Raw genomic sequence first — 13108 nt, 5'->3', positions numbered from 1 at the left:
ATCAAGCATGATTCATACGATACAGATGTGACTATGAGGATGTCACCTTGTTGCATTTCCATGGCAACAAGTAAGGCTTTAACTGAATAAGGTGATAGTGCTCCTTTCTGGAGCAGATCAACTAGTAGACGCAGTAGTTTGCCGTTGCGTTGTTGTTTCTGTAAAGGCATGAGGATTACCTGTGCTGTAGTAATATCTTTACCTGTGTAGCTGTTGGTATTATTGGTACCAGATTTAGTTGTCAGGTTTAAGGTTCACCTGGCTGTGTTGTATTGTGGGTATCAAGCTTTCTTATGTATTTCAGGTGTTAAATTTGTGCTGTGGTTGTTGTGCCGACGTATCCCTTCACCATCAGTACAGACTCTGGCACTTGATCACAGGAACGATGTGTGCTCCAACTTTGTGGCCATAGCATGCGGCTACGTGGGTATGTACTGCTGAATCCTGTATTGAGAGGGTATGAATACACCAAACAAGTCCAGTCTGTGTGTTTCTGAAAAAAGTCACTTCCCAAATTTACCTACAGGCCCTATACAATCAGGTTTTAAGACACCTGTGAATGTCCGGGTTAGAATATTGATCCTCAGTAACCCATGCTTGTCGTAAGAGGCGACTAGGGTGGTCAAATCGCAAATTGCACAAATCGATGCTCATGCTGTTGATCACTGGATTGTCTGGTCCAGACTCGATTATTTACAGACCGCCGGAATATTGCTGAGTGCGGCGTAAAACTAGACTTACTCACATAAGTATATTGCCATTAATGACACTGCAAAGATTTGATTTGGTCATAAGGTGACAGCATGAACATTTTTATTATATTATGGTTGGATTGTTTTCAAATTTGGGGACCAATTTTTTTTCAAGAATTAGTTTGTTAATAATAATAATGTGTCGAGGGAAATACAGGATTTTATCAGTCCCGAGTCCTTACGAGATGCATTTATCTAGCCGAATGTTTTTGCTAAATCAAAAGAAAACAATATGCATCAATTTCATTCTCAGTTGCTGTGGCAAAACGTTTCCTTGCTGCCATGTTGACACCAGCTGAACGATTGACCTCAATGCAGCGCACGCTTTTCTCACTTCGCGTGGTCACCGAGGCGTGGCGGGATAATATGACTTTTGTACTCCCTGCCCGCGGATCGTGACGGGTGTACATGGTATTTTATCCGAGTCACGAGAACCAATCAAAACTCGACATTCTTACATGAGGCTGGATAATAATATTGGTTAAAGAAAAGGAGCATTGCAAAGTTCTGTCCATTGCAGGATCGGCCGAGTTGAACAAACTGTCTGGAATTTCGGGCCTGAGTTATGTGGATCCGGCTGGCGCCATTCTCATCAGCTTGTACATTGTCTACAACTGGTGGCAGACTGGGGCAGGTAACACATGATTGATCTTGACTTAATACTGCTTGTATTTCAGGTATTGTCAAGGTGAAAATTGCAGCTGTGTAAATGAGTTCTTGGTGTCATTTTGAGGAGTATGCCAGTCACTAATATGATGGGAGGAAATGCTTTCATGAAATCAGAGCATGGCTATGTGCTGAGAATCTGGTCATTCGCCCATTTCTGTTATAAAATCTCACTTGCATTGTGTATTTCAGAGCAAATCCGACTTCTGACAGGCTACACGGCACAGCCCGAGTTTCTAAGCAAGTTGACATGGATCTGCATGAATCACCATAAAAAAATATTGCACATCGACACGGTGAGTGGGTGTATCCAAATAGTATTTAATAATGATAGCAGTGAACTGGAGGCCTCTTGTAAGGTTATTAGAATGTCTGGTCAAGACTGCCGTTAAACAGCATTGAAGTTCCTTGTGTTCTCACCCCATTTTTACACAGCTATGGCTTTTTTTTTTCTAGGTGAGGGCATTTCATTTCGGCAACAATTTCTTGGTCGAGGTTGACATTGTGCTTCCAGAAGCGATGTCAATGAAAGAGGCTCATGACATAGGTGAGCCACTCCAGCTGAAGTTGGAGTCGTTGCCAGAAGTGGAGAGAGCATTTGTACACTTGGACTATGAATATACACACAACCCAAAATCTGAGCACAAGATCGTTTGACATTTAGGGCTACCTATGTGCCCCCCTTCAAGATCAAAACTAGGCAAAGCATTCACATTCCGTTCATTCATGAAAAAAGGAAGAAACTACCAATCCCTGCAGTTATAGAATATAGAAATGAATGTCTCTCCGCTTGCCTGAAAAGATCATTTTGGAAGGTGCACCTTTCAACTGGGCAAAGCAGTCACAGCAGAAAAACTGTTCTGAGTAAAATTGTGAAGGGGAGATGATTGTCAGACCTTCCTGTAATGATTTAGACAGAGGCATTAAAGTACTGTCGGAAATAGAAAAAAACTGTTACTCTGTATCCCTAAAATTTACACATCAGCCTAACTGGGCATAATAGGATATCCAGAAAAGCATGTTTACTCGTAAAATCAGGCAAAAAATATGTCTCTACTGATTATCTAATCTTGGCTGTAACACCCAACAGTACTTTAGCATTGTGTCCAGCTTCTTCCACGGGCGAGTAATAAAGAAATGAATGTTATCACAAATGGGAGCTCCACAGGTGACCTGTATCCATATCACGGAATAAAAGGACAAAGATGTATGTGCATTTCTTTTATTCTTGAGCTGCTTTGTACATTCTGCCTCAATAATCTCATTTCATTAATTGGTCTTTGCAGAGTCAGCTATCACAAATATATACTGATCATGTATCATGCTGCACTGAATGTATAACAAACTTCTTAAGCATTAAAAAAATGTGATGTGCAACAATATAAAAACAAGTAACAAGCTCATTGCAACAAAACTATTCAACACAGCATCGTCCCTTTGTAATGCCATCTCATAATAACAAACAAAAATCTGGTACTTATGCATCGTAAAGGGTTCGTGCTGTTTCTTAGCACCTTAAATATAGCAAGCAAGCAAGCAGTCAACTGATGAGTTTGCTGGGTCCGGCGCTACCAGTTCCACACCAGCTTACCGTCAGATGAGAGGCTGACTTGTTGCGTAGCTACGATCTCCAGAGCCTGGGGAAATGCCTTGTGCTCTTTCCGCTTCACCCTTTCTGACAGACTCGTCTCCGTGTCACCAGGATACACAGGCACCGATTCCTGGACAAGGATAGCTCCAGCATCAACCTCCTCCTGGAACATGATTTGTTTACTGTTTAGCACTGCACTCAGCTATGTATGCCAAGAGAGAGGTACGAGTCGCCATCCAGCTTGCCGGAATGACACGAGTAGTTACAAATGTCCAGCAACTGTACTTACAGCCACAAAGTGCACAGAACATCCAGAGATCCTGACCCCTGAAGCAAGCACCTGCTTGTGTGCATCTGACCCCTTGAAGCTGGGCAGCAAGGAGGGGTGGACATTCAACATACGCCCAGTCCACTTCCTGACAAATCCACCTGGAACAAGTACCGTAAACATAAAAACCACCTACCCTTCAGTGCCTCTTGTGCGGAGTGGATTTGGCAAGATGTGAAATTTCCCCATAATACCAGCACACAAATCCAGTAACATGGAATCACCATGTTTACCTATTCCCTATAAATCCAGGCTGAAATAACCATCACCCAAACCCTGCAATCAGTGTTGACCAACCTGTGAGTATCCTCATGAATCCAGCCAGACATACAATTTCAACTCCTGCTGCTGTTAGCCCCTGGTGTAGAGCCTCATCAAACTCTTCACGACCTTTATAGTCCTTATGACTGATAACCTGTATAATGGAGAAATGCGAGATGAGGCCAAACAATCCAGTGATATCGTGAACAATGACTAGGGGTGAAATGGTATACTGCGGTATTAGTAGAACCAGTGTTTTGCCTTTGGTTTGGTATACTACAACAAACTAATAACAAAATATAGCAACCTAAGGCTAGGGGAGTGATGATGATTTTTTATGGAGAAACATGTACAACATGACGCCATTAAACCAAGATCACCCCTCCTAGCCATAAATTTTGAACAGTCCCTAAGCGGTACAATTACATATGACACGAACTGCCAACCAAGTGACACAGAACCAGTGGGCACCCAGATTTGAACTCATGGTCATGTTTCCTGTGAAGCTAAGGGATTAATTAATTAATTAACCTGTCACTCAAATGAGGTGAGGTGAGGTGAAATTGGGTTTAACGTCGTGCTTGAGAATATTTCGCTCATATGACGATGTGCGTGCGTGTATGTGTATGTGCGGCTGCTTGTACTAGCCCAGACTGAAGCTGTTTTTATAGTGCTAGCCCACTGAGATACCATGCCAGAGTGAAGCATGAATACCCCACTCAGACACAATATACTGACTCCGAGCCGACCAGTCCTTTTTGTACCCATTAATGCAGAGCGCCAGGCAGGGACCAACAAGTACCATATTTTAACGTCTTTTGGTATGACGCGGTCGGGGATCGAACCTGCGACCTTCTGCTCTCCGGGCGGACGCTCTAACCACTACACCACGGAGGCGGTCGTCACTCAAATGAACTGACAGGATAAAACCAAACACACTCAAGGTACAACCGCTGACCTTGGTCTTGATGCCTGCCTTCTCTGCCCTGGAAAGTCCCTGTACCCCTGCCTTGTTAGAGATGACAAGAACGATCTCTGCAGCGCTGCTGTTGGTAACATCGCGAGTGTGGTCAAGCAAAGCCTGCAGGTTTGTGCCTGGAACCAAAGGGATGAAAATAATCCATCAAATTCTTGACATGGTTTTAACAGGTAAATGATTTGAATTACAAGGTACGATAATCTTCAGAGCTATAAATATCTAGGCTTTACATGTCTCTGATGATGATGACTTTTGTTTGGCCCTTTTCAAAACTTCAAGATGTTTTCAGTGACCAGGCTGATTAATGACTCGCCTGACCCGGAGATGAGGACTCCGACACGTCGTCTCCGCGTCACACCTGGTACTTTCCTCCATGATTGCACCAGACTGTCCTCCAGGTGATCGACCCTCACACGTGTCGTTCCCACTAAAGACATTAAAAATAGTTTAGACACTACACACAAGTTGTTGAAAAACCAACTGGGGATTACACATGCATGATCATGATATCTGTAGGGGTGAAATGGTGTGTACGCTCTTCGAGACCATTCATATTTTAATTTTTTTTTATGGATTAGTAAGTACAATGTGAATGACCCCCCTAAAATTTATGTACATAGTAAGTGACACCCCACCCCCATTGCATGTCATGTACAAAATCAGTTCTATCCAGTCATACCAAGCCTATCGGCACCTATTTACAACATGGAAGTAGAATCAATCAAGATCTTCAATTGCTGGGAATTGTGATCCCAGAAGATCATTGGGTCAAGATATAAGCCATGATTCAACAAGCAGTCATCCCTCCGTTAACACTACGAACATGGCAAGTGCTACTCAGTCTGCTAACCTCGGCGCAGGACTTGACGTGCACAGGAAGGTTACAACTAAGACCACTGCAACGGTTCCTGACAAAAACATTTAGACAAGTGGCGTCGGGAAAGTGGTCCAAAACAGAACAGAAACTGCACATCAATCTGCTAGAGATGAAAGCAGTGATCAACGCCTTACAACTATGGTCGAGCTTGCTGAACAACCGACAAGGAACCACAAGATCTCCAAGCCTATTGCAGCTCACATTCCAGTTGTGTCACATACCCGGAGCCAAGAACGTACTGGCAGACGCTCTCTCAAGACCACTACACCCGTCACCTACGGAATGGATGCTCGATCCAGAAGCGTTTCGGAACATAAGGGAAATAGGATTCCCTTGCATAGACCTGTTTGCCACGAGGTTCAACAAACAACTACAGACGTTTGTCTCGCCAGTTCCAGATCCTCAAGCCTGGGCAACAGATGCACTGAGCATGTCGCGGGGAAGGATTAAACGGCTACGCTTTTCCACACCCGATACTACTGCCAAAAGTACTGTTCAAGATCAAACAGACTCAGACGCTACAACTGACTTTGGTCGCGCCCTATTGGCCAGCGAGAGCATGGTTCCCAGACCTAATAGAAGATCTCGGAAACCCAGTAATCAAGTTACCAGATTGGCCGAACCTACTAATACATCCGCACACCAAGGAAGTCCACGGAAACCCAACAGTGTTCCAGTTACACGTGTGGACCGTATCAAAACGTGCTTGAAGAAAAGAGGATACTCCGCCAGGGCAGCCAAAGCAGTAACGCTAACGTTACACAGATTGACTCGTAACCTATACGATGACAAATGGCTGAAGTTTGAGATTTATGCAAGGCGGAAAGGCTTCACAGCAATGATAGCCACTCATCCTCAAGACAATGTTACTGCTAGCGTTAGCCACTGCAGCTCGCATATCGGAGATACATGTGCTGGACTATGGTCGAACCACATTCGACAGAGGGCAACATAATGCAGTTCATCTAGGACTTAGATGGGACTTTATTGCCAAGAACCAGCTACATGGTCAACCAGACAGACAGTTCCACCGCTGTCTACAGTCCTTGGTCCACAGGATATAGAGGACTTATATCTTCAGGGCTCTGACTGGGCACAAGGATATCTTCAAAAGACTGAGACGAGAAGACGAAAATTCAAGCACCTATTCATCCCATTCTGGATTAGAGCCGTTATATTGAGAGCCTATAAAGCAGCAGGACTAGAACCTCCTAGAGCTTCCAACCCACACGAAGTCAGAGCACTGGCGTCAACACTAGCTGCACAGAAATTGCTCTATACCGACAATTATGGAGGGCTGCTTTTGGAAGTCAGACACAATGTTTGCCAACCACTACCTCCGAGACATAGCCACTGAAGACGTCTCAGGCATTCACCAATTTGGGCCTTTCGTTGTAGCACAGCAACTAACGGTTCCTCAAAGGCGCTGAGTTGGAAAATCTCACCCTTTATCACGCTGACTTGTTGATAACTTGTACTAAGGAAAAGTACTAGTTTGAAAGTCGCAACTCATTTATGATAAAGATCTTATCATAATCTATGGGTTGTTATAAGATATGTAGTAATAAGAGAATACTAGTTTATCTGTAGCCACATGAATCAACATGATTCAACTTGTCTGAGATTGAAGTAAGGCAAGAAAGGCCAATACACCAAGGGATTACATACATGACACAAGGCCCAATGAACCAGAGGGAAACAATTCAGAATATTTATATGCCACTTTTACCAATATTCCAGCAATATCATAATGGAAGACAGACAATTGAGTGAGTGATTGAGTATGGTTTTATGCTGCTTTAAGCAATATTCCAGCAATATCACAGTGGTATACACGAGAAATGGGCTTCACACATGGTTCGATTCCCCACATGGGTACAAAGGTCTTTGATATGGGCAAACACTTTAACCACAAGCTACCCCCACCAACACAATTAACCGAAGGTGAAAGTCAATATGCAATTGGGTACAAGATATATGCCTTGAACCATAAACAATTTAACTGTCTCAATCAATTATGTAGAGATACTCCCCCTTAGCAGTCTTCATTTGAAATCATATAAGGGTGGAGACGAATATGGTTAATGGATACATGGTTGCTCAAAGACATCTTAAATGTGTCTTCAAGTCTAGTATGATTTACCCTTATACTGTCGGACTGATCCGATGATGTTGGCCTGTTCTCCAGCTGCTCTCAACAAACTGACAACTTCTGCAGACTGTGATGCCGTCACAATGAGGACTCCCCCAAGTCCACAGTTGAAAGTACGAGCCATCTCTGTGCTGGATATTCGTCCCTGGACAGATAACAAACAGCTGAAGTACATATTATTTCTGGTTGTTGTTTAATGCCAATCTGAGAATTTTGCGGATTATTTGACATCGAGCATTTGATCTATGCAGTTCTGATCGCAGTTACCTTTTATGACAATCATAGGTTACTGAAGATCGATTCTAAGGGACCATTCATAATTTATGGCTAGGGGTGATGATGATGATGATGATGATTTTAAGAGGGGTCACCCATTTTGTTCTGGGGAGGTGTTATCAATTTTGTACATAAATTTTGGGGGGGGGTCATTTACATTGTACGTGCTTCTCCATAAAAATCATCAAGGGTCTAGAACTGAATTAAGAGTCTTCCACAGGACTAGTGTAACCTTATCTCACTTGAAATCAGGTTTTGTAGCTAGTCATCTTTCAACAAGACAAAAATGTTATGTTTTCAATTTGTCAATTATTGTAATTGGGTAGCTAAATGAAATGAGAACTGATCCTCAAATGGTATGGTATTATTACTATATTTTTTCTCACTGCCAAACTTAGAACATGAAAATTACTTTCACTTATTGCCTCAATGTTTCATATGCATACATTGCCCAACCATACATCCATGCTTTGTATGAAACACATTTAAAGCATCCTGCCAACATTACTTTAACATTTCTGTGTTTGCTGTGAAAAACAAATCCTAGATTGTACTTCACAGGTTATATTTGCAAAAGTGTTTTACTGTTGGCATACATTCTTTGAAAATTAACTGAACAAATTGTTTTGGAGCAGCAATTTCAATGCCAGTTATAAGAAATATTAAATCTGAAATGTATGTTTAATTTTATTCTATGGGTCCTGTGAATTTTCAATGTGTCAGACAGACATCTGAAACTAGCAGGACCCAATGTCCTGTTACCTTGAAACACCTTTCGTGAACACTGAATGAAAGAGTACATTTCAAATACAAAAATGAAGTAAACACACACAAACTTCAACATTGAAACTGTCAACTAAGAAGATAAGCAAGAATGGGCTTAGAAATCAAAATTTAAAACCACACATGCACATGATAACCAAATGCAAACACTCCAAACAATTACCATCTCTGACAGCCAACCAAATATCGGCAGTATGTTCCAGGATTTGGCATCCAGAGTGACACCAAGGTCATCAGGAAGTATCCGGGGAATATTCTCCGTTAATCCACCACCAGTGATGTGAGCAAAGGCTTTGACCTTGCCCTCTCTCATCAAGGGCAGCACGCTCTTCACATATATCTTGGTGGGCGTCAGCAAGTCTTCACCTGAATAAAGGACAGACATCATTAGCATGTCACATGTTTCTGGTTTCACACTGCAATAAAATATTGCACTGTATCACTATGGTCCAAAACTTGTCAGACCAGTGGTTGATAGCATGATAATTTCCAAATCACCAGAGTGCAATGTCACAAGCCTGGCAAAGCTTGACAGCCTGACAAAGCCAGATAGCATGACAAAGCTAGACAGCCTGGCAAAGCTTGAGAGCCTGATAAAGCTAGACAGCCTGACAAAGCCAGATAGCGTGACAAAGCCAGACAGCCTGACAAAGCTGGAGAGCGTGACAACCAGATAATAAGTAGATTTAATCGTTGTTTCCTTCCACTCAGCGATACTCCAGCTAAATGACATGTCAGTAAATTGTCCACTCCTGACCAGACAATCAACTGATTGATCTCAAGAACATTTATCTACACAAATGGGATACAATGTATTTACTGAGGCAGGAAGCTTAAATACCCAAACAATAGAATGTAAGAACATTGTAATGGTAGGGTTATTTTTTTTAGTAGAAATTAGGATTGTTTTTGGGTGGGGACCGGTTAGGCATAGTCTGGGCTAAAAATAACACACCAGGCTTAGCCTTCAGTGGGCTGGTCCATTTAGCTCTTGAGGGGTAAGGATCCGCAAGGCAAGTGCTCTCAAGAATGTTCTATCTCAGAGGTTTAGCCCAGTTGAGCGAGAGTCAGTTTACAGATGTGAGTTTCGAAACAGGACTCGGTGGAAAGGTGAAAGTATAACTGATTTTGGTTATGGTTTGAGATGATTAGCTTGTAAGGCTTTTCCTGTTATTCCTCACTCTGCCAGGGAACTGTATATTGTGGATCAGTTTATTCAAGGGTTAGCCAATAGAGAGATGAGTAGGCATGTGCAGTTTCATCATCCCAATTGTTTGGAGAATGCTATATCTTTTGCTGAGGAATCTGAGGCATTTGAATGTATACCAGTCTGAGAAAATAAACCAAAGTGGAAGAAACCAACTGTTAGAGCAGTAACTACACCTGTCACTAATGAAAAGAATGAGATCTCTGAGCTGACCAGTGCTGTGAAAGCTTGTCTTGAAAAGCTGACAGCCCAGCCATCGAACCTTCCACAAAAGACTAGGAAGACAGGGAAATCAAAGCCTAGGTGTTATATTTGTGATTCCAGAGATCATCTTTGTGCCAAATGCCCACATAGAAAGGTTAGCTCAAATCCTGCAGAAGTGGAGAAGGAAAACTAGATAGGGCTGCGCTTAAGGCCAAAAGTTCGGTCCAACATAGGGATAGGGACAGGCCAAAAGTTAGTAGTTATAAACTAAAAACCAAATGTTTTTGTGTGCCAATCAATGTAGAGGGAAATGAGGTAAACATGTTGATAGATTCTGGTTCACCTGTTTGTTTGTTGCCTAAAAGAGTTTTCAGACAGTTGGGTTTTAGTCGGTCATTGTTGGAGAAGACTGTTATAGATTGCTCTGTGTTGACTGGTCATGACTTACCTATTATTGGATCTTTGTTGTTGGATTTCTGGATTGGGGAACAAGATTTTCAACAGAGAATATTTGTGGTAGACATTGGTGATTCCACAGGAATTTTGGGTATGGATTTTCAGAATGAGTATGATGTTCATGCTCGTGCTGCTCATGGGGTTGTATATATGGGACAAGATGTAATTTATTCTATAGAACAAGCAAGGACAGTTTGTGCAAGGGTCAAAGTGACTGAAAAAATCACTGTTAAACCCGCATCTGAAATTTCTGGAAAGAAACCACATGAAGATATGATTGCAGAATCTTACAAATATTTTGCTAGAAAAGGATTACTAATTGTAAGATCCATGATTGATGCATCAGAAGGTAAAACAGTAGTGTCTGTGGTAAACATTACAGATAGACCTATAAAGATTGCAAAACACACTGCCATAGCTAGCGTCGAGGCAATTGAGGAGCTGAATTTTACAGAATCTGAGTCTAATTGTGAGGCTAGTGAGTTACCTTCTCATTTGGAACTATTGGTAGATAACTCAGATTTACCGTCTGATCAGAGGCAGGAACTGAGAACATTTCTGTTAAAAAATCAATCTGTCTTTATGGGTCCTGATGGTCAGCTGGGTAGAACAAAGGTAGTCAAACATGAAATAGATACTGGGAGTGCCAGGACTATCAAATTACCACCTCGTAGGTTACCTTTACATCAGCGGGATATTGCAGAGAAAGAAATTTCTCGCATGTTGGCAGAAGACATCATAGAACCGAGCAACAGTCCTTGGGCCTCTCCCAATTTTATTTGTGAATAAAAAAGATGGTTCCATAAGATTTTGTGTTGATTATCGTCGAGTAAACGCTGTTACCATTAAAGATGCGTACCCTCTACCATTGATTCATGAATCCATAGATGCATTAGCTGGTTCACAATGGTTCTGAACTCTGGACTTAGCTTCTGGCTATTGGCAGTGTGAATTGAAAAAGGCTGATAAGATCAAAACTGCATTTGCTACTCACAAAGGGCTTTATCAGTTTAAAGTTCTTCCTTTCGGACTTTGTAATGCACCGGCAACATTTGAACACCTGATGGAGTTGGTTCTTTGAGGATTATTGTGGGAAAAGGCTCTATGTTACATAGATGACATCATTGTATTTGGAAAATCCTTTGAAGTTTACCATCAGATCTGATCATGCATCTCTTACATGGCTAAAGAACTCGTTGCTCGTTGGATTTGTTCTAGACATCTATGACTATGAATTGAAACACAGGAGAGGTTCTCAGCATCAAAATGCTGATGCAATGTCAAGGAAACCTCAAAGAAAGTGTAAAAACATTGATTGCTCAGAATGTCATGTAACAAGTGAAAAAGACTGTAATCACCCTGTTGCTCAAGTTACAATTCACTCCCCAGACGTTGATGATAGTGATGATGATTGTACTGGTACAGTTAATGAAAACATTGTCAGTAACTGGCTTGAGACTTGGGACAAACATTCCATAGAACAGTGGCAGAATGAGGATGAGACTTTGAAGGTTTTTATAGCATTAAAACAAAGATGTCAGGAAAAACCATATAATGTGCTTGTGGCAAACTGTTTTCAGCAGGTCAGGACCATGTGGGGATTATGGGAATCTCTTGAGATAATTGACAGTCTTGTACTTTATGGGTGATGTAAGATACTTGCTGGTTGCTCCAGTTGCGATAAGGAAGGAGATCATGCACATGCTTCATGACAACATAACATCAGGGCATTTAGGCAGGGAGAAAACTTTGAAAGCTGTTAAAAGAAGATTCTTTTGGCCAGGAATGACAGCAGAAATAACTTTGTGGTGTAGACAATGTATTGTTTGTGCCCAAAGGAAACCAGGTCCAGGGAAAGCAAGATCTGAGTTGAAACAAACATTGGGGCACCTTTTGATAGGATTGCACTTGATGTGGTTGGACCATTGCCTACAACTGAGAATGGGAACGGGAACGAATATATTCTAGTAGTTGGACATTATTATACAAAATGGAAAGATGCATTTGCTATTCAAAATCACACAGCATTAACGGTTGCAGATAAAGTGGTCACTGAGATTGTTTGTCTATTTGGATGTCCAATGCAAATACACACAGATCAAGGGAGAGAATTTGAATCACTGCTGTTTTCTGAAATGTGTTCCAAACTGGGCGTAGAAAAACTCGTACAACTCCATATCGACCGCAATCAGATGGATTGGTTGAACGGTTTAACAGAACCCTGAAGCAAATGTTAAGTTCGTTTGCTAATAGCCACCGAAATAACTGGGATGATCATCTACCTCAAGTTCTAAATAGATCTTCAGTTCATGAAAGTACTGGATGTTCTCCATACCTCCTTTTATTTGGACGTGAAATATCTTGCCCTCTGGACATTATGGTGGAACCGCCTCTGTTGCAACCTGACTTGTGTCCTGTTGCTTATGTGCAATGGCTACAGCACAGCATGAACCACAGCTTTTCTTTTGCGCAACAGCATTTGGGAGTCGCTGCCTCCAGACAAAAGAAATACTATGATCGAGGTTTAAAACCTCGTAGTTTTCTTGCTGATGACTTTGTTTGGAGATGGCACTTAC

The 13108-nt window shown here is 41.9% G+C and overlaps 2 protein-coding genes across 6 annotated transcripts in view; one reads left to right on the top strand and one right to left on the bottom strand.

Moving 5' to 3' along the window:
- LOC124287165 (metal tolerance protein 5-like) overlaps positions 1-2249 on the top strand; it is a 39060-nt gene extending 36811 nt beyond the window's left edge. For 4 of the 5 annotated variants that reach the window (XM_046723653.1, XM_046723650.1, XM_046723652.1 and 1 more), the window contains exons 7-10: positions 305-427; positions 1273-1386; positions 1611-1714; positions 1875-2249. In XM_046723653.1, coding sequence (XP_046579609.1) covers positions 305-427; positions 1273-1386; positions 1611-1714; positions 1875-2075 — 542 coding nt within the window. In that variant the 3' untranslated portion in view covers positions 2076-2249. The remainder of the gene's footprint in view (positions 1-304; positions 428-1272; positions 1387-1610; positions 1715-1874) is intronic. The other variant, XM_046723651.1, reaches the window with a different exon arrangement.
- A 377-nt stretch (positions 2250-2626) lies between these two features.
- The window catches only part of LOC124287075 (trifunctional purine biosynthetic protein adenosine-3-like), a 48632-nt gene continuing 38150 nt past the window's right edge, over positions 2627-13108 (bottom strand). The window contains 7 exon segments of the mRNA XM_046723554.1: positions 2627-3172; positions 3299-3438; positions 3635-3752; positions 4557-4693; positions 4891-5004; positions 7598-7751; positions 8829-9031. Of these exon segments, the coding sequence (XP_046579510.1) occupies positions 2987-3172; positions 3299-3438; positions 3635-3752; positions 4557-4693; positions 4891-5004; positions 7598-7751; positions 8829-9031 (1052 nt within the window). The 3' untranslated portion in view covers positions 2627-2986.

The sequence above is a fragment of the Haliotis rubra genome, unplaced genomic scaffold (assembly GCF_003918875.1).
Source record: "Haliotis rubra isolate DU_JTF1 unplaced genomic scaffold, ASM391887v1 Scf4, whole genome shotgun sequence".
Lineage (NCBI taxonomy): Eukaryota > Metazoa > Mollusca > Gastropoda > Lepetellida > Haliotidae > Haliotis > Haliotis rubra.
This window is presented reverse-complemented; position numbering and strand designations above follow the sequence as displayed.